The 24,506-nt window shown below is 37.4% G+C and overlaps 1 protein-coding gene across 6 annotated transcripts in view; it reads left to right on the forward strand.

Moving 5' to 3' along the window:
• Window positions 1-24,506, forward strand: part of CDC42SE2 (CDC42 small effector 2) — a 172,824-nt gene that overhangs the window by 77,339 nt on the left and 70,979 nt on the right. For all 6 annotated transcript variants that reach the window (XM_007087791.3, XM_042983516.1, XM_042983523.1 and 3 more), the window contains one exon: window positions 17,791-18,133. In XM_007087791.3, the coding sequence (XP_007087853.1) occupies window positions 18,080-18,133 (54 nt within the window). In that variant the 5' untranslated portion in view covers window positions 17,791-18,079. The remainder of the gene's footprint in view (window positions 1-17,790; window positions 18,134-24,506) is intronic.

A 24,506-nucleotide genomic window follows, 5' to 3' on the forward strand; every position in this document is an offset into this window, starting at 1 on the left:
CATGAATTACACATACTTCTCATTTTTCAGGCCTTTTAATTACCTCCCCTCAGCCTTTCTTTTGCAAAACAGACTTGGCACACAGTTCAGGCAGTAACTAGGTACTGAGTGAGCATTCCCTTCTGAGAGTTTAAATCTCTGATACCAAGGTTTTCTATACCAAGAAGAGCAAACCTGACTAAATACAATTTATATATGAATGTATTTTTAAATAATTAGTAACTGATGAATTAAGTTAGAATTACTTAAAGTATATGCTGAGTATTCTTGGTATTGTTAATCTTGCTGTATGCCATAGACATACAAATTATATATACATTTAAATTTGCTTTTGTGGAAAATATGTCATTACTGTCAAAGGGATTAATTTAATCGATGTAGGTAAGTTTTGTTTTTCTTTACTGCTCCTACTTTATTCTCTCTGTTAAATATAAATGATAATAAATAGACTCATTTTTTTTGTTTTTGTTTTTATTTTTGACCTATGTGTTTTTTTATGTGTGCTACTCCCATCTAAGAAGGGAGACTGACTAGAAAAGTTTGTCCACCTGCCTAGGTAAGCATCAAGGAAGCTTATCTCTGCTCAGTTCTCTGGGTGAAGAGAAAAAAAATGATGTAATAATGATGACGATAATGGTAACACAGTAAAAACAGTACCATTTGGTTGGTTGGTTATTTATTTAAACTTGTTTGCCACCCTCTGTGCTTAGCAACTTTACTCATCTAACCCTCACATAAATCTTTGAGGTAGATAAAATTATAAACTCCATTTTATAGAAAAAGAAACTGAGACACACACACACAAGTCCAAGATCATACGGCTAGTAGGTAGAGGAATTCAGGATTGGAACTTAGGCTGTCTAGTTTCAGAGCCTTAAGTTCTAAACCTCTACACCATACTGTCTTTCCAAGCTTGTACCTCCATATGAATGCATAGTAGCCATGTGGTATGAGAATTCCAAGTGAAGGAACTAAAGTTTATACTTGATTTTGTGAACTTGGCCTTGTGGGTATCTAAGTGTTAGCAAATGCAGCTGCTGTGTAGGGATTCTTCCTCAGCCAAGGAGCATGGGACTTTGACCAGAAAAACAACCTCCCAGTGATGATAAACTCATAATATAATTACAAGGAAGTAGTCCAACATGAGGGAGAGTTAGCAGACAACATAAGAACGCTAATTAGAAGACTAGGAACTGATTTAGCAGATCAGAAAAACAATAGAAATCCAGTCTAAAGTGTCTAAATAAACAACTAAGACACTGAAATAAGTGAATTTGCAAAACAACCATGTAGGATTTGTTGAAATAAAAATTTTGATGATTGAATTAAAAGTCAAAGTTGGGGGAAAATATTAATAGTGAAAATTAAATAGCAGTTGAGAAACAGGTGGAAGAATCTTAAATAATTAGAAATGAACCTGAAACTAGAGATTCTATGAAACTGGAGCCAAACAGAAAGACAATCTTCAAAGCATCCATAGGGAAAAAACACATTTACATTCAAAGGACCAAAAGTCAGATTAACTGTGAACAAGCACTGTCAACCAAGAATTTTATACTTAGCTGGTAAACTGTCATTCAAGAATAAGGGCATAATATAGAAACTGTGTTATCAATGTATCTGAATGAAGGATAGATGGGAGATTTCTGTTTTGATAACTCTTCTATAAGTAAGTTGTTTTAAAATTAAAAATTTTAAACGCCACCTCTCCCACAATTTTAGAGAAACAACTGGAAGCTTACCACTTGCAGATAATCATTAAGAGCATGTATTATTAAAAAAACCTCTAAAGTCTATACTTTATGAAGATCGAAATTCAACTTTAAAGGAAGGATTGAGAAACAAGATAGAGTGGCTATCAAAGAAATGGATAAATGTTGATAACTATTGATCATCATCATCATTCTGTACTTACATGTGCCAAGTATAAGTATTTTGTTTACTTCACACAGCAGCCCGATGGTGTGAATACTTAACATTTTCTGAACTGAAGGATACTATTGTTTTTGAAAGAGCTCATTCAGTCCTCGGCACATTGGGTGAAAAAGGACGAAACCAAGTTATGTGTTTGAAATTTGAGAATTCTGAGTAAAGAGAAAATCTTTAAACCTTTGAGAAAACTGAAAACTTTTCACCTAGAATGTAAAGAAAATTAGAATGTCACCAGACCTCTTAGCAACTCTGGAAATAGAAGAGTGAAACAGTGCCTCTAAAATCCTGTACTCAACCAAATGCTCAGTCAAATGTTAAATGCAAGGATTTCAAACATTTTCCTTCCTATATCCCCTTCCTTCAGAAGCTACTGGACTGTGGAAGGTGTGAGTAAATCAACTATTTTCACATACAAAAAGGTGATGGAGTATGTGATTTTATAAATAAGCTGAGGAAAATGAAGAAAAAGTAATACATAATTACTAGAAACAGGAAAGGAACTGAGGGAACGTGCCTAGAGAGCAGCTAGTCAGAAATGAAGCAAGAAGCTAGGTTTTGTGAAGAAACCAAAAAAATTTGAATTTGTACATCTGTGCATATGGTTACATTTTTGGAAATTACAGCTCTAATTAAAATATTTTACAGTTCTGATACATGTGCATGGAAAAGCTAAGCAAATAAAAAACATGAGCACTTATTAACCTCAGGGAAAACAAAAGATGATTGAAGAAGGGATAGCTGATTTTAATGTTACTTGTTTTTGCAGTAGCACTTATAATAACAGAAACATTGAATATTGATTCAACCAAAAATTGTAATTATCTAGTGGTGATGATGACAGTGATATGGAGTTTGAAGATGGGAGATAGTGTGGTAAGAAAAGACCTATTCTCATCTGTTTTAAGAGAAAGTCAGTTTAAGTTATCAAAAAATCAGCAACTCAACAGGTAGCTATAAACATATTTATAATTAAAAATACTAGACAAAACATGTTGGTAAATTAAAAATTACTACCACCAGGAGATGAAGAGGTTTTTTTTTTTGTTTTTTCGTGTTTTTATTTTTTAGAGATTTCTGATTTTTAATAGCTTTTTATTACTTTATTTTATTTTTATTATTTTATTTTTTAAGTTTAATTATTTTGAGAGAAAGAGCACATGTGGAAGCCAAATGGAAAGACAATCTTTAAAGCATCCATAGGGAAAAAACACATTTACATTCAAAGGACCAAAAGTGAGATTAACCATGAACTTCTCATCAGCAACAATAGAGGTCGGAATAGTATCTGCATGTGTGTATGTGAGAGAGAGAATACCAAGCAGTATCTGTCTGTACCATCAGCGCAGAGCCTGATGCAGGGCTCAAACTCACAAACCATAAGATTATGACCTCAGCTGAAATCAAGATTCAGATGCTTAACCGACGGAGCCACCCAGGTGCCCCATTACTTGACTTTTAAAAATCTATGTGCTTGTATTATTTGAGTGACAGAGATTTGTTAAAATGTAAGAAAGCATTGTGCAAGTGTGGATTTATTCCAAGAACTTCTGGTAATAGGATAGAACTCCAGTGTGTGTCCTGGTAAACAGTAGGTGATGGTACCACCCACCAAGAAAGGTAACATAAAAACAAGTATGAGGGAAAGGGCAATGAATTCAGTTTTTCATACTGTGTTTCAGGTAAGTAGGAGACTAAATGAGATGTTCATTTGCAGGTGTATATAAATGTCTGCCTGGACTTAGATGAAAAGTTCAGAGTGATAAGAGAGGTTTCAATCCATCAACTAATACATCGAGAGGCTATGTGTCACATAATTGTTACTTCTAATCGAGGCAGCTAAAGAAATGTTTAAGGGGAGGGAATAATAAAATGGAAATGGGAGAAAGAAAAAGGGAGGGAGAGAAACCAAAAAATGGAAAGAAGAAAAGTAGCAAGAAAAGAAAAGGAGGAAAATTATTAAAGGGAGGAAAAGGTAAACATAGCAGTCATTCTCATACAAGGAGGAGAAGAAATGTGGGGAGTAGAACATGAGAGAGTGGTGTCCATGAATATTACTTTCTTCTGTGTTTGTATTGTAAACCCTTGCACGCTTGAGCCAGAAAAATCTCTACTACATCCCTAAACATAATGATATGTTCATGTTTGGTGTCAAATACTTGGTTTTAATTCAGAGAGAAAAAGGAAGATGTGAGGAAAATAAAGCCTGAGTATATTATGAAAATGTTACCGTATGAAACTTATAAAATGTCAATGATTAATGTCCAAGTCAGTTTATAAAAGTAAACCTAACCAGTGCTATATGGGATGATAGGTTTATAATAGAATAATGGTTTATAATGGGATAGGGAATGACTTTTCAAGTAAAATAAACCCCCTAATCCAGGATGAAAATTGACATTTGACTACATTAGATTTTAAAGCTTTCATATGAAAAGTATAAACAATGTTGAGGAGCAAACTGATGCAAAAAAAACAAAAACAAAAACAAAACATGTAAAGCCTCTACATTCAAAACTACAGAGTCAGTTAATTCAATTGGATATGCCATGTTAATCGATCAGAACACACAATATTATTAAGATGTGATTTTCTGTTTTGTAATTGTTAGAAAAATTTAATCTCAGAATATAGGACACTTTTTGTAAAAATTGACAAACTGATTCTAAATGTGTATGGAAATGCAAAGAACTTAGTCCAAAAACATAAGTTATAAAATTGTTAAGTCAGACTTCATGAAATTAAAAAACATACTTAAAAGATGTCACTAAAAAAAAAAAGTCCAGGAAGAAATATTCACAGTATATATTTTGGACAGTCGAGTTGATCTAGAATATAGAAAGAACACAACAGAATAAGACAACTAAATTTAAAAATGAGCAAAAGATCTGAACATATATGGCCAAAGAAGACATATGAATGGCCAACAAGCTTATGAAAAGACTACCATTAGTTATCAGGAAAGTGCAAAATAAAACCACAGTAAGATACTACTTCATACCCACTAGAATGACCAACACTGAAGACTGTCAATACAAACAGTTGCAAGATTGTGGAACAGCAGGGCCTCTCATTCTTGCTGGCACAGGTGCAGATGGTATAATGGATTTGGAAAATTGGTCAGTAGTTTCTTACCAAGTTAAAATTAAACTTCGAGTAAGATCCAGCAATTCCATTCCTGTTTCCTCTGGAGGGATAAAAACGTCTGTCTATACAAACACTTGTACAAACAAGTTTGTAATAGCCTTATGTTTAATAACCAAAAAGCTGGAAAAGTAGTAGTAGCCATCAACGGATGAATAAACAAATTGTACTGTATCTGTACAGTTAAATCTATTTAGAAAAAAGTAGAGGTTGGGATGCAAACTGGTGCAGTCACTCTGGAAAACAGTATGAAGGTTCCTCAAAAAACTAAAAATAGAACTACCCTACGACCCAGCAGTTGCACTACTAGGTATTTATCCAAGGGATACAGGTATGCTGTTTTGAAGGGACACATGTACCCCAAAGTTTATAGCAGCACTACCAACAATAGCCAAAGTATGGAAAGAGTCCAAATGTCCATCGATGGGTGAATGGATAAAGATGTGGTGTATATATACAATGGAATATTACTCAGCAATCAAAAAGAATGAAATCTTGGCATTTGCAACTATGTGGATGGAACTGGAGGGTATTATGCTACGTGAAATTATTCAGTCAGAGAAAGACAAATATCATATGACTTCACTTATGTGAGGACTTTAAGAGACAAAATAGATGAACATAAGGGAAGGGAAACAAAAATAATATAAAAACGCAGAGGGGAACAAAACAGAAGAGACTGATAAATATGGAGAACAAACAAAGTGTTGCTGGAGGGAGTGTGGGAGGGGGGATTGGCTAAGTGGGTAAGGGGCACTAAGGAATCTACTCCTGAAATCATTGTTGCAGTATGTGCTAATTTGGATGTAAATTTAAAAAATAATAATAAAATTTAAAAAATGAAAAAATTAATAAAAATGTAAAAATCATTAAAGAATAAACAAACATTAAAATAAATATAAAAATTAAAACAAAAAAGAAGCAACATAAGTAAATCTCAAAAAAAATGCTAAATGAAAGAAGTCAGGTATTTTTTTTTTAAAGAGCATATACTGTGTGATTACATTTATATGAAGCTGCAGGAAGACTAACATATAATTAGTCATTTCAAATGTACGAAAAAAATTACCCCATTTATTTTAGTAGTTACAGAAACCTGATTAGCCACAGAAAAGTAGGTCTGTGATAAGTAGGTAGTTTTTCAAAAGGATTTTGTACCACAGGTCAGTATTAAAGAACCATTTTACTCAGATTGGGACAGATTTAGTGCTGGTGTAGCTGTGAATAAGCTTTATTGATAATTTGTGCTTTTGCTTGGTTGTTGATTAATAATGTTTGCATTTTTGGCAAAAACTTCTTTGGCATTTGATAGAACCAGAGATTTCATCCCCTGCCCCAACCCCAGTATGTTCACCACGTCCTTCAAAGTCTGCAGCAAGGATGTTCATTTTTGCTTGATTCCATGTTTTGCATTTCCATTCCTGATCTTTATCATTCTACTATGATCAAGTGGACATTGTTAGGATTTGCTTCTTTTAGTTACATTTCATTTAAATTGTTACTTAAAAATATATAGAGAATTGCATAGAACTTACATGTATTCTTTAATGAATAATTATAAACCAAGTATATCAGCCAGATCAGGAGGTAGAATATTGCCAGCATGCCAGGAGCCTTTTATGCATGGGCTTATTCTCAATCCCTGCCCTCAACTTTAGAGGTAACTACTCTCCTGACATTTATTACAGTAATTTCCTTGCTTTCCTTTTCCCAATGTGTGTGTCTCTAAACAAAATAGTTTAGTTTAACTTATTTTTGAAATTCATGTAAATGAAACCATTCCATGTATATTATTTTGTACCTTGCTGCTTTCCCTCAAAAACATGTCAGTGAAAATTATCCAGGGGTGCCGTGGTGGCTCAGTCTGTTGGGCATCCAACTTCGGTTCAGGTCATGATCTCATGGTCTGTGAGTTCGAGCCTCATGTTGGGCTCTGTGCTGACAGCTCGGAGCCTGGAGCCTGCTTCAGATTCTGTGTCTTGCTCTCTCTTTCTGCCCCTCCCCTACTCATACTCTGTCTCTCAAAAATAAATGAACATTAAAAAATTTTTAAAAATAATCTACAGACATATAATTGGGAGAAGATGGTGGCGTAGGAGGACGCTGGGCCCACCGTGTCCTGCTGATCGCTTAGATTCCACCTACACCTGCCTAAATAACCCAGAAAACTGCCTAGCAGAACGGATTCTCTGGAGCCAAGCGCAGACGAGAGGCCCATGGAAGAGGGTAGGAAGGGCGGAGAGGCGGTGCACGCTACACGGACTGGCGGAAGGGAGCCGGGGCAGAGGGGCGGCCCACCCGCCAAGCAGAGCCCCAAAGTCTGGCTGGCCAAACTGGCAGGGGCCAGATGGAGTGTGTTCGGACAGCAAGCGGGACTTAACATTAGGAGGGTTATAAGTTAACAGCTCTGCTCGGAGAGCAGGAAGGCTGTGGGACAACAGGAGGGAGAGTTGTTGAGCCCCAGGACGACAGAGCTCAATTTGGCGGAGAACAAAGGCGCTCCCCAGCGCCATCTCCCTCGCCCATCCCCCAGCCAAAATCACAAAGGGAACCAGTTCCAGCCAGGGAACTTGCTTGCACCGTGCAAACACCCAACACTGTGCTTCTGCGGATCCATCCCTCCAGCAGGTCTGACTCCCTCCTGGTGCCACAGGGCCCCTCCCAAAGCAGATTACTTAAGGAGTAGCGAGCTGAGCCTGCCCCTCCCGCCCCTGTGCACCTTGCCTATCCACTCCAGCTAATACGCCAGATCCCCAGCACCACAAGCCTGGCAGTGTGCAAGTAGCCCAGACAGGCCATGCCACCCCACAGTGAATCCCGCCCCTAGGAGAGGGGAAGAGAAGGTACACACCAGTCTGACTGTGGCCCCCGCCCACCAACTCGAGTTATTCAAGACAGCACAGGGGAAGTGCCCCGCAGTTCCGCACCACTCCAGGGACTATCCAAAATGACCAAACAGAAGAATTCCCCTCAAAAGAATCTCCAGGAAATAACAACCGCTAACGAACTGATCAAAAAGGATTTAAACAGTATAACAAAGTGAATTTAGAATAATAGTCATAAAATTAATCGCTGGGCTTGAAAACAGTATAGAGGACAGCAGAGAATCTATTGCTACAGAGATCAAGGGACTAAGGAATAGACAGGAGGAGCTAAAAAATGCTATAAATGAGCTGCAAAGTAAAATGGAAACGACCATGGCTCGGATTGAAGAGGCAGAAGAGAGAATAGGTGAACTAGAAGATAAAATTATGGAAAAAGAGGAAGCTGAGAAAAAGAGACCTAAAATAATCCAGGAGTATGAGGGGAAAATTAGAGAACTAAATGATGCACTAAAGAGAAATAATCTATGCATGATTGGTATTCCAGAGGAGGAAGAGAGAGGGAAAGGTGCTGAAGGTGTACTTGAAGAAATCATAGCTGAGAACTTCCCTGATCTGGGGAATGAAAAAGGCATTGAAATCCAAGAGGCACAGAGAACTCCCTTCAGACGTAACTTGAATCGATCTTCTGCACGACATATCATAGTGAAACTGGCAAAATACAAGGATAAAGAAAAAATTCTGAGAGCAGCGAGGGATAAACGTGCCCTAACGTATAAAGGGAGACCTATAAGACTCGTGACTGATCTCTCTTCTGAAACTTGGCAGGCCAGAAAGGAATGGCAGGAGATCTTCAATGTGATGAACAGAAAAAATATGCAGCCGAGAATCCTTTATCCAGCAAGTCCTTGTCATTCAGAATAGGAGGAGAGATAAAGATCTTCCCAAACAAACAAAAACTGAAGGAATTTGTCACCACTAAACCAGCCCTACAAGAGATCCTAAGGGGGATCCTGTGAGACAAAGTACCAGAGACATCGCTACAAGCATAAAACATACAGACATCACAATGATTCTAAACCCATATCTTTCTATAATAACACTGAGTGTAAATGGACTAAATACGTCAACCAAAAGACATAGGGTATCAGAATGGATAAAAAAACAAGACCCATCTATTTGCTGTCTACAAGAGACTCATTTTAGACCTGAGGACACCTTCAGATTGAGAGTGAGGGGACAGAGAACTATTTATCATGCTACTGGAAGTCAGAAGAAAGCTGGAGTAGCCATACTTATATCAGACAAACTAGACTTTAAATTAAAGGCTGTAACAAGAGATGAAGAAGGGCATTATATAATAATTACAGGGTCTATCCATCAGGAAGAGCTAACAATTATAAATGTCTATGCGCCGAATACAGGAGCCCCCAAATATATAAAACAATTACAAACATAAGCAACCTTATTGATAAGAATGTGGTAATTGCAGGGGACCTTAACACTCCACTTACAGAAATGGATAGATCATCTAGACACACGGTCAATAAAGAAACAAGGGCCCTGAATGATATATTGGATCAGATAGACTTGACAGATATATTGAGAACTCTGTATCCCAAAGCAACAGAATATACTTTCTTCTTGAGTGCACATGGAACATTCTCCAAGATCACATACTGGGTCACAAAACAGCCCTTCATAAGTATACAGCAATTGAAATCATACCGTGCATACTTTCAGACCACAATGCTATGAAGCTTGAAACCAACCATAGGAAAAAGTCTGGAAAACCTCCAAAAGCATGGAGGTTAAAGAACACCCTACTAAAGAATGAGTGGGTCAACCAGGCAATTAGAGAAGAAATTAATATACGGAAACAAACGAAACTGAAACAAACGAAAATGAAAATACAACAATCCAAGCGGTTTGGGACGCAGCGAAGGCAGTCCTGAGAGGAAAATACATTGCAATCCAGGCCTATCTCAAGAAACAAGAAAACTCCCCAATACAAAATCTAACAGCACACCTAAAGGAAATAGAAGCAGAACAGCAAAGACAGCCTAAACCCAGCAGAAGAAGAGAAATAACAAAGATCAGAGCAGAAATAAACAATATAGAATCTAAAAAAACTGTAGAGCAGAGCAATGAAACCAAGAGCTGTTTTTTTGAAAAAATAAACAAAATTGACAAACCTCTAGCCAGGCTTCTCAAAAAGAAAAGGGGATGACCCAAATAGATAAAATCATGAATGAAAATGGAATTATTACAACCAATCTCTCAGAGATACAAACAATTATCAGGGAATACTATGAAAAATTATATGCCAACAAACTGGACAACCTGGAAGAAATGGACAAATTCCTAAACACCCACACACTTCCAAAACTCAATCAGGAGGAAGTAGACAGCTTGAACAGATCCATAACCAGCAAAGAAATTGAATCAGTTATCAAAAATCTCCCAACAAATAAGAATCCAGGACCAGATGGCTTCCCAGGGGAGTTCTACCAGACATTTAAAGCAGAAATAATACCTATCCTTATCAAGCTATTCCAAAAAATAGAAAGGGAAGGAAAACCTCCAGAGTCATTCTATGAAGCCAGTATTACTTTGATTCCTAAACCAGACAGAGACCCAGTAAAAAAAGAGAACTACAGGCCAATATCCCTGATGAATATGGACGCAAAAATTTTCAATAAGATACTAGCAAATCGAATTAAACAGCATATAAAAAGAATTATTCACCATGATCAAGTGGGATTCATTCCTGGGATGCAGGGCTGGTTCAACATTCGCAAATCAATCAACTTGATACATCACATTAATATAAGAAAAGATAAGAATAATATGATCCTGTCAATCGATGCAGACAAGGCATTTGACAAAATTCAGCAACCTTAATAAAAACCCTTGAGAAAGTCGGGATAGAAGGAACATATTTAAAGATCATAAAAGCCTTTTATGAAAAGCCCACAGCTCACAGCATCCTCAATGGGGAGAAACTGAGAGCTTTTTCCCTGAGATCAGGAATACGACAGGGATGCCCACTCTCACCGCTGTTGCTTAACATAGTGTTGGAAGTTCTAGCATCCGCAGTCAGACAACAAAAGGAAATCAAACATCAAAATTGGCAAAGATGAAGTCAAGCTTTCACTTTTTGCAGATGACGTGATATTATACGTGGAAAATCCGATAGACTCCACCAGAAGTCTGCTAGAACTGATACATGAATTCAGCCAAGTTGAAGGATACAAAATCAATGTACAGAAACCAGTCGCATTCTTATACACTAATGAAGCAACAGAAAGACAAAGAAACTGATCCCATTCACAGTGGCACCAAGAAGCATAAAATACCTAGGAATAAATCTTACCAAAGATGTAAAAGACCTGTATGCTGAGAACTATAGAAAGCTTATGAAGGAAATTGAAGAAGATATAAAGAAATGGAAAAACATTCCGTGCTCATGGATTGGAAGAATAAATGTTGTCAAAATGTCAATACTACCCAAAGCTATCTACACATTCCATGCAATCCCAATCAAAATTGCACCAGCATTCTTCTCGAAACTAGAACAAGCAATCCTAAAATTCATATGGAACCACAAAAGGCCCCGAATAGCCAAAGTAATTCTGAAGAAGAAGAACGAAGCAGTAGGCATCACAATCACAGACTTTAGCCTCTACTACAAAGCTGTCATCATCAAGACAGCATGGTATTGGCACAAAAACAGGCACATAGACCAATGGAATAGAATAGAAACCCCAGAACTAGACCCACAAACATATGGCCAACTAATCTTTGACAAAGCACGAAAGAACATCCAATGGAAGAAAGACAGTCTCTTTAACAAATGGTGCTGGGAGGACTGGACAGCAACATGCAGAAGATTGAAACTAGACCACTTTCTCACACCATTCACAAAAATAAACTCAAAATGGATAAAGGACCTGAATGTGAGACAGGAAACCATCAAAACCCTAGAGGAGAAAGCAGGAAAAGACCTCTCTGACCTCAGCCGTAGCAATTTCTTACTTGACACATCTCCAAAGGCAAGGGAATTAAAAGCAAAAACGAACTACTGGGACCTTATGAAGATAAAAAGCTTCTGCACAGCAAAGGAAACAACCAACAAAACTAAAAGGCAACCAACGGAATGGGAAAAGATATTTGCAAATGACATATCGGACAAAGGGCTAGTATCCAAAATCTATAAAGAGCTCACCAAACTCCACACCCAAAAAACAAAAAACCCAGTGAAGAAATGGGCAGAAAACATGAATAGACACTTCTCTAAAGAAGACATCCGGATGGCCAACAGGCACATGAAAAGATGCTCAACGTCGCTCCTCATCAGAGAAATACAAATCAAAACCACACTGAGATATCACCTCACGCCAGTCAGAGTGACCAAAATGAAGAAATCAGGAGACTATAGATTCTGGAGAGGATGTGGAGAAACGGGAACCCTCTTGCACTGTTGGTGGGAATGCAAACTGGTGCAGCCACTCTGGAAAACAGTGTGGAGTCTCCTCAAAAAATTAAAAATAGACCTACCCTATGACCCAGCAATAGCACTGCTAGGAATTTACCCAAGGGATACAGGAGTACTGATGCCTAGGGGCACCTGTACCCCAATGTTTATAGCAGCACTCTCAACAATAGCCAAATTATGGAAAGAGCCTAAATGTCCATCAACTGATGAATGGATAAAGAAATTGTGGTTTATATACACAATGGAGTACTACGTGGCAATGAGAAAGAATGAAATATGGCCCTTTGTAGCAACGTGGATGGAACTGGAGAGTGTGATGCTAAGTGAAATAAGCCATACAGAGAAAGACAGATACCATATGGTTTCACTCTTAAGTGGATCCTGAGAAACTTAACAGAAACCCATGGGGGAGGGGAAGGAAAAAAAAAAAAAACTTTAGAGTGGGAGGGAGCCAAAGCATAAGAGACTGTTAAAAACTGAGAACAAACTGAGGGTTGATGGGGGGTGGGAGGGAGGGGAGGGTGGGTGATGGGTATTGAGGAGGGCACCTTTTGGGATGAGCACTGGGTGTTGTATGGAAACCAATTTGACAATAAATTTCATATATTGGGAAAAAATAAAAACAAAAATAATCTACAAAAAAGAAATTGTTTAGCTAAAGATGTGTCTCATTTTCCTGTTTTTTTAGAATGTTTATTTTTAAGGGGGGGTCACATGAGCAGGGGAGGTACAGAGATGGGGGATAGAGAATCCGAAGCAAGCTCTGCACGGACAGCAGAGAGCCCAATGCGGGGCTCAAACTCATAAAGTGCAATATCATGACCTGAGCCGAAGTTGGACACAACCAACTGAGCCAGCTAGGTGCCCTTCTGTGTCTTAAATCAAGGCTTTATTATTGTTTCTTTGGAAGTTTATCTAAGAAACAGTTTTACCTTGGGTAGGATGTTCTTTACATTGTTATAGGAAACGTTTTCATGCAAGTATAAAGCGAACGTCTGTAGCATTTAAGTGCAGAAAGTGAGGAGGAGTGGAAGCTGATGGTGGAGAACACTACCACAGTTTTTTATTCATGCCAATCTCTTTAAAAATCAAGAGACCAGCTTTTAATTCAAGGAAGCTCTGCTCAGTTGATAAATGGCCAGATAATTCACTGCAAGCTTTACTAAAATTTTGTATCTTGTGAATCTCTGTGTTTGTGAAATACTCTCTGGTCTGTAGACCAGTCTGACCCCTTACATGTCCAGCATATGCTGAGCTGTGTTTCAAGCCAAGTGTAGATTTTGATGTTGTTGCAACATCATGTTGCATGTTTTAAGCAACTGGCAGTTCAAGAAATGAAAGTAACTATAGTATATATATTATTAGTGACATTTTTTTGTGATAAATTTAGTACTTGTCTCAAGATGGGTATGTATAAATATTTTAAGTCTATACACTTCCGAAAAATAATTCTAAAGAGGAAGTTTAAGAAAAGCAAGAAGATGGAAAATGTATTGGCATGACGTTCCAAGGCATGTTTGAACCATTTTTAGAGTTATGTATTTACTTAACAAATACACATCTGTGGAGTTGCAAATAACCTCTTGGTCTGAAAGTATGTTTCTCCAGATGTATTATCTAGGTGGAAATAACTTCAGCTGTTTATCCTTTTCAAAAACAAAGCACAGATTAGTGTACTTCAAAAAAAATAATTCTGCAACTAAACATGAAGGAAGTCTTGTGAATGTCATTTTCAAAGTACTACCTGCGAGTGGGAAATTGTGTATTTTAAAATTCACAAATTAATAGCTGTGCTTCAAATGGGAAGGAATTTTGAATTTGGTAAAATGTGGCGTAATGAAATATTATGGATTGTAAATTAGGAAGCCGTTTATTATTTTCAAGTATTAAACAGAAAGCACACTTGGTTAAAAGGAGAAAAAACCACAACACCCCCCAATCCAAAATTAATATTTAAAGGTGGTTTCTGAAAAACATAATTTCCAGATAAGAAGGAAACTTACCTGACTTTATATGTAGATAAGAAAATTAAATTAAACAATAGTTTTAAACATCAGATTTCAGGATGGAGCTAGAGTGTATAATGCTAAGTGAAATAAGTCAAATAAAGACAAATGCCATATGATTTCACTTATATGTGGAATTTAAGAAACCAAACAGATGAACTTGGGGAAGGGAAGAAAAAATAAAAGAAGGTAAAAAGAGAGAGGGCAGAAAACTGTAAGAGACTTAAGTATAAAGAACAAAGTTAGGGTTGCTGGAAGGGAGGTGGCGGGGGGTGGGTGGGTGGGGCAATGGCCTAAGTGGATGATGGGCCTTAAGGATGGTGCCTGTTGGGTTGAACACTGGGTGTTGTATGTAAGTGATGAACCACTAAGTTCTCCTTCTGAAACCAATATCATACTATATGTCAACTAATTTGAATTTAAATAAAAACTTGGAACAAAAAAAATTAACCTCATATTTCAATAGATTTGGAGTTTTACCATGTCTGTTTGTGTTGCAACAATGATGAGCGTAAAGAATTTTCAGTTTTAAACAGAGATGTATTTTTGTTTTTGTGGAACTGGTTAAAAGATACTTCATTTCACAAAGACTTTTTTATCATTAAAATTTTTTTTAATTTCTAATTGAAGTATAGTTGACATAGTTTCTGGCTTACAGCATAGAGATTGGACAGTTACATACGTTATGAAATTCTTGTCACAAGTATGGTTTCCATGTGTCATCACACAAAGTTATTACTTTATTATTGACTGTATTCCCTCTGCTGTGCTTGTTTCATCTCAGTGACTTATTTTACAGTGACTTCTTGTCTTTGATTCAGGGTGGAATTAAACTTCTTAAATGCAACACTGAAATAATGTTCATGTTATTGTGAATTTAACTCTTTCCTGTTATATTCTTCCTAAGAAGGAAGTAAGTGAAACATACTGTTCTTCTGAGCCTTTAAACCTTCATATTATTTACCTACTTCAGTGGACAGAATCAATTGTAACACTGCCACTTCTTTGTTTTGGAAGTTTGAGTGAGATGAGGAATGTTCATCCTTGCTTGAAAATAAATCTTCCCTGTTCTGAATTGTTAACTATGGCAAGAATGTAAATTTTCTTCCTTCTCATCTTTCTCTTTAAATGTAGGCTTAAATCTTAACATGTCATTTTTCTGTGGTATGTTAGGAGACTTGTTTTCTGGACTTCGTAGAAGCAGAGTACTACATTTGTGACATAAACATAAGATGCATTTATCTTTACTGAAGATCTTCATGTGTACGAATATAAAAATTACTATCATTCCTATTATACGAGTCCTGGTTTTGGAGACAGTGAAAAGGAGGAATGTTATTTCACTTAATGTTCAGGGCCTGTGATGGTTTATGATTTATAGTTTGCATAGCTTATAAATTTATAACTTTTTCAAAAATTTATAAACATATGACTGCTTGGGACAAAGATGTTAACAGATCTTTGAGGAATATTGTTAATGCATCTTTGGTCTTTGATCTTTTCATTTCCAGGATGGCTTTTTTCTTCATTGTATCTGAGCCAAAGTCAGATGCTTTAATCAAGCTGAGCCACCCAGGCACCCCTAAAACTTCGTACCTGTCTTCCTGGAAATTTTTCCTAACATTTGTTGCCTTTGCTTCTCACCTTTCACTCACTTCTTAACCCACTCTAATCCGATTTCTGCCCATACTACTTTACTGAAACAGATGTAACCAGGGCCATGTAACTGCTGCCCATTCTTCTTCTTCGTCGTTGTCTTCTTTTTTTAAAATGTTTATTTATTTGAGAGAGAGAGCGAGAGCATGCGTGCATATGTACACTCAAGAGAGAGCAGGGGAGGGGCAGGGAGAGAGGAAGAGAGAATCCCAAGCAGACTCCTTGCTGCCCATATTCTAATGGACTCTTTTCTGTCTTTGCTCTCTCCATGTCAGTTAATTATGTTATCTCCTTCCTCTTTGAAGCAGGATCACCAAAGTAGCTGGTTTTCCTCCTCTCTCTCTCTCTCTCTCTCTCTCTCTCTCTCTCTCTCTCTCTCTCTCTCTCTCTCTCTGATAGCACTCAGATATTCTTGGTAGACTTTTCTTTCTCTACCCATCAGTTAAATGCTCCTAACTTGCTTACTTAGTAACTCACTTACCTAACTAACTTAATAATGCTTACTTACTTAGAGTTCTCTATTAGATTCTCTTTGCTTTTCATGATACTGCTTTCTTTATTTTTTTTTATGCTACTTTAGAATTTCAGATTCATTGCTTCATTTATCATCTCTTGATAATTCAAGGAATTTTCTTTGGTTTCAAAGCTGTATATCCAGTGGTCTACTGGACATCTTCACATGATAATTGTACTAGACTGCAGGTGATATAAATCCACTTCAGTGTAGCTTCAGGCTGCAGAGAGAGAAACAACTGCCTCACAAAAACACAGCTCAGGCCCATAGGTCACACTAGTCTTAGGGATGACAGGAAGCAGAGATTCATGTCATCTAAATTTTCTCCTCTCTCTTGTCTCCTTGTCAGCATTATTATCTCAGAATGGTCATCTACATGAAGTTTGGAATTTAGTTGGCTAATGCCTTAAAATCAACATCTTGGCAGTCAAGAAGAAAAGATAGGTTCACTCTTAGCCCAAGTCCACAAAGAAGATTGACAGACATGTATTCTGATCGACTCAGCTTGGTTGACTACCAGTGGGATATAAACTATTTTTAATGACGCTGATTGTGGTGTTGGTGGTGGCAGGGATCTAATGTCTTAATTCACAAAATGAGTAAGAAGAATTGATTGCTGTACCAGTTATTTCTGGGTTGTTTTTGAAAACAGTGTTCAAGTGAAGAAACATGAAAATGATCAGTATTTCTGCCTGGAATTTGAGACTTTTATATGGCAGTCATAGTGTTGTAGTTAGTGATTAGATAAATTTATTAGAATAATTAATACTTTTATAGTTATAAAATAGGGTGCCTAATGAAAGCAAGGGTTTCTGTTTTATTTCACTGCTATATTCTTAATACCTAACACTCAAAAAAAATGTTCAAAAATTTTTGTGGTGTGCCTGGGTGCCCCACTTGGTTAAGCGTCCTACTTTTGATTTCAGCTTAGGTCATGATCTTGCAGTTTGTGAGATCCAACCCCATTGGGACTCTGCACTGATAGCGTGGGGGCTGCTTGGGATTCTCTCTCTTCCTCTCTTTGCCCCTACCCTGCTCACGTGCTCAAAGTAAAAAAATAAACATTAAAAATTTTTTGTCGAATATCAGATTATTAAAATCTTGATTTTTTTTCAATGCTTATGTTTTAGGGAAATATTTTTATCACAGATTGAGAAAATAAAAGCATCTAATGATCAATAAAATAACTTGTTTTCTTTTTTTTTTTTTTTTTTTTTTTAGATTACCTGTTAGAGGCCTTGAGTCAAGACAAGAATTTTTGTACCTTCCTGGTGGTTCAGAAACAAGTTTCTGTAGAGCCAGAAGCAAAGAAAGAAAGACAGTTTGACTTTCTTCATTGAATTATCTGTATAAGATACTTGACTTCCAGGAGCAAAAACACAGAGAAGTAATAAAATTATTTTTTTGGTATCTTTGGACATTCAGCATCTCAAGGAGCGTGCTTTGTGAAGCTTCCTGAGCTAAGATTCAAGAACTTCATTGGTGCTCATTTATACTGTGGACTATAAGCATGAGTGAATTCTGGTTATGTTTCAACTGCTGTATTGCAGAACAGCCTCAGCCTGTAAGTATGATGTAATATGTGTACAGATTGGGTGGGGTGCTTATTAAACATACCACTGGTTCTTAAGCTGAGAATCAGGACTGTAGCAGTAATTGGAGGGCAGATCTCAGGAGTGTCAGAAAGTAGTTTAGGGGAACTCTGAACATCTGGTTAGAAAAAAAAAAACAAACCTGTTTTTTGGGTAAATACTATGTGTCAAGAACTGTGCTAGATCATTGTACATGAGTGAGGATGTTGTCCTCCTCTACCGAGTACATGGCTTCTAGAGGAACAGTGAGAGGTGGAGACTCCAATTTGAGGTAAAACAGTAGAGTTGGCCTTGGAAGTTAGCAGGTGAAGGGTGTGGCAGCCAGACTGCGTTTACATCCTTCTTGACCTACCACCTCTTTTTCCTCACAGTACCTCTGAGGAAGATACCATTACCCTTATTGTTCAGTTGAAATAGATTCAGTTTTTCGCTCAAAGTCCTATAGATAGTAAGTGGTCTTAGCTGACTTTTTTTGGTACATGCCCCACTTTTGTGCCTTCTAACCTGTACACTCATATTGTTACCTCTTCCTAAATCTTGCCCTCCAAAGTGTCATTTTCTTTTCGTCTTTTAAGATGTGTACATCAAATAACCTCTATAAAATCTCCACCAGCTTTTTCCTGACTTAGCCATTACCTCATCTTTATTCCTACTAGCTCCTTAGTTCATTTTTCTGTTATGACATGGAGCTTCTGCATGGTAAATAACCCTTGTACAGTCTCGCTACCACACTTTTAATTCTTTAGGGACCCTGACTATATTTACTTTGTATTTTCAGGATCAGATCTGTTACCTTGGAGAATGTAGCTATAGATGCCAGCTGGGTAGCTGGGTAGCTGGGTGGCTGGCTGGCTGAATAAGTGAGTTTGTATTGTTTGGTTTACACTTATAAGACCATAAAAGGAAGAATGAGGTGTAATCTTAAAGTCTTCTCAGATATTTTCTGAGCCTTTTCCAGGGCATGTGCAGTCACTTTTAAATTTTTTCTTGGGTATACATGCAGTGTTTTTTGAATGTCTTAGTCTTTTATGTCTGGTTCCACAAGGGGGAAAAAATGAAAAAATGAAGGGATTTGGGGGGAGAGGAGAAAGGATGCCAGCTTTTAAATCCCCTACAAGTGGCTGAGCCAGAAGGGGAGGTACAAGGGCTGCCCACCTCTTTGCTCTTTTTTGATGAGAAGCACAGGTAATTAGAGGACGGATTGATTTTTGCCCACCCTGGCTCTGCAAGATGTGGTAAGCTGCTCTGCACAGCTAGGAGTGGGGGATGGGTAGCTGCTACTCTAGTAAGTGAGATTGAGGGGAAATTAACTGTAGTTTATCTTCCAAGTCTTCCCTGGAGGTTGCAAGCCTTGAACAGACTCCAGAGTTCTAAAATAGTTCTGTCAAGACGGATTTTGCCAATGCATTTGTTGTGTTTGGATGCAGATTCCTTGTGCCATTTACTCTGCCATTTCCCCTTTTACAACTTTTATAATTTTGTTTTTTACATTTGACTCTTTGATCCATGAAGTATGGAAGATTCTTCTGTGTGGTGTGAGGTAGGGGTCTCTTCTTTCATGCTAATCAGCTATCTAAAGACAGTTTGTTTATTTTTAAAATTTTTCTAATGTATATTTATTTTTGAGATAGAGACCAGAGTGCAAGCAGGGGAGGGGCAGAGAGAGAGGGAGACACAGAATCTGAAGCAGGCTCTAGGCTCTGAGCTGTCAGCACAGAGTCCGATGCGGGGCTCGAATTCACAAACCACGAGATCATGACCTGAACTGAAGTCGGATGCTTAACCGACTGAGACACCCAGTAGCCTCTACAGACAGTTTATTAAATAATCTTTGTATTAGTGATTTGGAATGTCACTTTTACTATATACTATGTTTTTTCATATATTTCAGGGTCCATTCCTGAAGTCTCTTTTTTCTTTTGGTTTTATTCATAATGGTTACATCTGTGTCACTCCCATACTGCTTTAATTGCTGTAGTTACTAAGTAAATTTTTTGCTGTATCATAGAGGATATCTATTCTATAGATACTGTTTTTCAACTATGTTGGTAATATTTTGTTAGGTAGCTGGTTTTTATATGGTTCCTTATTAGGTTTTTCTTTATATAAAATATTTCATAATGCATATTTTTTAATTAAAATTTTTTTTCAAATGTTTATTATTTTTGAGAGAGAGAGTGTGTGTGTGTGGGTGGCAGAGAATGAGAGGGAGACACAGCATCTGAAACAGGCTCCAGGCTCTGAGCTGTCAGCACAGCCTGTTGTGGGCCTCGAACTCAGTAACTGTGAGATCATGAACTGAGCTGAAGTTAGAAGCTTAACTGACTGAGCCACCCAGGCACCCCTTTTTAAATTTTTTCTTAATGTTTATTTATTTTTGAGAAACAGTGGGAGACAGAGCGTGGGTGGGGGAGGAGCAGACACACACACACACACACACACACACACACAATCCGAAGCAGGCTCCAGGCTCTGAGCTGTCAGCGCAGAGCCTAAAGTGGGGCTTGAACTCACAGATTGTGAGATCATGACCTGAGCCGAAGTTCAGACATTCAACTCCCTGAACCACCCACACTCCCCTATAATGCATATTTCTAATCCAACAGGTGTTTACTTTAGGATTGCATTATATATAGAGTGTAATTGGGTGAGAATTGATGTCTTCAAAATTCTGGACAATCCCTTTGAGAAACATACCATATGTTTTCATTTACATAAACCTTTTAATATTCTTGTAGAAAAGCTTTAAAACTTCATCATTCATCATCAGTTCATCATTTTGCACATTTCTTGTTAGATTTGTTCTAAATATTTTAGGGTCTTTTAATACTGTTGTGAATCGAATTGTTTTTCTATTACATTTTCTAATAGAATTTTACTAGTATATAGGAAATAAAAAATTTTTATCCACTAATCTTTTAACCAACTTATTGAACACTTTATATTTTCAAAATATCTTTTATGGTAACAATGTTGTTTTTTTTTTAGTCTTTTTCTAGTAAGTAAATCTTTTGTCCTGTTGCTGTCTTACTGCATTAACTAAGACCTCGAGTGTAATGTTGAATAGTGCCAGTGATGTGTGAACATCATTGCTTTTCCTGACTTTAATGGGAAAGGTTCTAATTTAAACATAATATGAATATATATTTTAGTGAATGTGTGTTTACCTGTACATTTAAGTTATTGTGTGTAACTTGTTATAAATGATACTGTCAAGGATTACATTTTCACCAGTTTTAAAAATTACGGAATTTTTGAATTGTGGGTATATTGTTTTATGCCTTGTAATATTTTGTTGAGAGTCAGATATAGTAACGAGTAAAGGAACTGAAGTGAACAGGCCAACTTATGTTTATCTGTCTCGGTGTTAGGCCATGTTTACTGTAGTTGTTGGTGTCAGAAGATAAAATTTCCTCTGGTATATTGGTTTTTGTGCCATATTTTCTTTACATTTGCTTGGAGACTTCTTAAATAAGATCTGAGATGTCTACTTCTTTCAGTTGTATTCTCCTGTTATATAGAAGCCTTATTGATGTGTTGGTAAGGTGTGGGGTACAATAGTTTGTCATGATTGTAGCCTTTGTTAAGAACAAAATGCCCTGTCTTACTTAAAAATACCTACTTTTCTCTCTCTTTGTTGAAGCACAAGGAGATGTTTCTTTGATCTTCAATTGAGTATATAGTAGAGTTCCTGGAGGTGAAACTAAGACTGGGCCCCCTGAAGTACTTAACTCTCAGACTCCTGTACATTCCTCTTCCAGTAATTCATCACTTAGAGTTTAGGCCTTCCTACACTGGTCCTGGGTACCCAGAAGTTCCTCATCGTGGGTTTCTGCTCCAGTAAGTTTTGACTTTCTGTGTTTCTGTATCTGGTTTTGGGGGCAGCAGTTCTGTGATCTCAGTTTGATGATGGATCTAAGAAGAGTTATTTGTTTTCAGTTTGTTCAACTCTTTCCTTGCGTGTGGAAGGGAGTGAATCTTGCCACGCTCTTTACATGCCGGCCTGGAAACCAGAAGTCAGTACTGCTGTAATTTTCAAGATTGACTTTTTCATTGTCATTATTCATCATGTAAATAGTAAAGTGAGTCCTGTTCCAGTATGTGATGTAGGTATAAGCACTAATAGCTAAAATAGAAAAATATAGGTTAGGAGAGTAGACCACAGGAGCATAAAGCCTTGGAATTGAAAGTATGAAACTTTAGAAATACATTTTCTGTTACACAGAGGATTTACATACACCTTGAGTTTTTTGCACACATACAACACGTCAGTATTCTGTTATTGTTTAATAATATATATTTGCATGAAATATTCCATCATAATTCCATGGGCATATGAGTTCTTATTTTTGGCTTGCCAAGAAAAAGAACACAAAACTTAACAAGGCCATGTGGCTGTTACAGTGCAAGAATACCTTGCTTATTGGCCTCAGAAAAACATTTAAAGGATGCACTAATAGTTTTATGTATATTTACAGTCTTCAAAAACATATCCTTGAAGTTCTATGAGACGTATCAAGAATGCCTTGTTTGAAAGCTGCTTGGTCATCTCTGAAGTTTTCTAAAGTATTTACTGAAATTAAGTGCTGCATGCCAACTCTCCCACTCGTTCTTTGCCACCGCCTGCTCTTGCACATTCCACGTATGAAAAAGAAACAACCCAATATGGGAAGAAAACAGATGCATTTTTCTGTGTAGTGGCACAAGATCATACTTTTTCTTCCCACTCATTCACTTCACAGTACAGTACAGAGAATAAAGGAGTCTCAAATTTTTTGAGCCGTGGCAATCCTAACTTTTCAAGTTGACTATATTTTATTAATGTTGTAGTTACTGTTATTAGATATAGCTACAGTAGTAAACTTGGATGGTTGCTGCTTTGTAACTTAATTTTCTTTAAAAAAAATGAAAAGATCTGTCAGATCTTTTTAGGGCTCTAGTGATTCTTTACATAGTATTGTGCATTACAGTACTGGAGGGCTTCTTTTTTCCTCCAGCTTTATTTAAGAATAATTGGTATACAAAAAACTACACATAATAATGTATACAGTCTGGTGAATTTGGACATGTGCATACACTTGTGTTACCATCACCACAATCAAGGTAATAAACTTCTGAGGTATCCTCAAAATAGTGAATATTAATTACAACCCTCCCCACTTTTCCATTTATATTACATGCCTTCCACTTATAATATTTCATCACATATTTTGTTAATGCTATTTGTCTCTGAAATGTGTCATTTTAATTAGGCCTATACACACAGTTAATGTATGCTAGTGCATATACTATCACACCAGTTATTTCTGCAGTAAACTAGGTAGTGATGGCAGGCATTGTTTCTGCTGTCTTAGCTTTCACTCTAGTAAAGGAGAAACTTAGTGAATAAATAAGTGTTTGTGATGTCAGCTGAGGAGAACTGCTCTGTGGAAAAGGAAATCAGGGAGCAGAGATAGAGGAGAAATAGGGGTGTTAAGAGTATACAGGAAAGGCCCGTCTGGTGAAGTGATATTTAAGCAAAGATGGAGGGGAATAAAACACATGATCCTTAGGTTGGAGCATGCAGTCAGAGGGACTGAGAGTGCATGGCTCTGCGAGTGCAGGGTTTGTGTGTGTGACAGGAGCATCAGAGAAGGCAGAATGGCTGTGAGCCCAGGGAACAGTGCTGGGAGATGAGGTCGGGGAGGTTGCTGAGGGCCTGCTCCTATACGGCCTTTCAGGCCATGAAAAGACTTCATGGTTTCTGTTCTTTATGAAATGGGAAATCATTGAATGGTTTTGAACAAAACAAGTGGAAGAACATGGTCTTTTTGTAATGTTTTGAATGTTACTTTCTGTAAGCCCAGACTCAGAGTTAGCTGTGACTGACCATACTGTTAAGCTCTGGACTGGTGAGTAGTTGCCTTCTTTGTGCACACTCACCCAGAGGTTCCTCATCAGCCTGTAGTGTGTCGAACAATGAGGCTGTTAGAAAAGCCCTCAGTGGCTCTTCTTCCTGTCATTTTTGTTGTTGTTCTCATGTAGTTTTAACGTATAGTTGAGAGTTTTTGTGTGTGTGTGTGTGTGTGTGTGTGTGTGTGTGTGTGTGTGTGTGGTGGTGATGGTGGTGGTGGAGGTGTTGCTGGACTGACCACAACAAAACAAAGATTATCGTGCTCTGTGTTTTCAAGGGTTTAAAGTTTCTTCAAAGGAAATAGTTGAGGTATTGGAAGGGGTGGCTTGGGTCACTAGACAGTTTCGAATTATTAAGAAGACCATAGATATCCTCACAAGCATCAAAGCCATTACTGCAGCCTCATAAAATGAACTAACAATTCTGTGAAAAGCCAGTAGAGGAAACTCTAG

Source organism: Panthera tigris, chromosome A1 (assembly GCF_018350195.1).
Source record: "Panthera tigris isolate Pti1 chromosome A1, P.tigris_Pti1_mat1.1, whole genome shotgun sequence".
Taxonomy (NCBI): domain Eukaryota; kingdom Metazoa; phylum Chordata; class Mammalia; order Carnivora; family Felidae; genus Panthera; species Panthera tigris.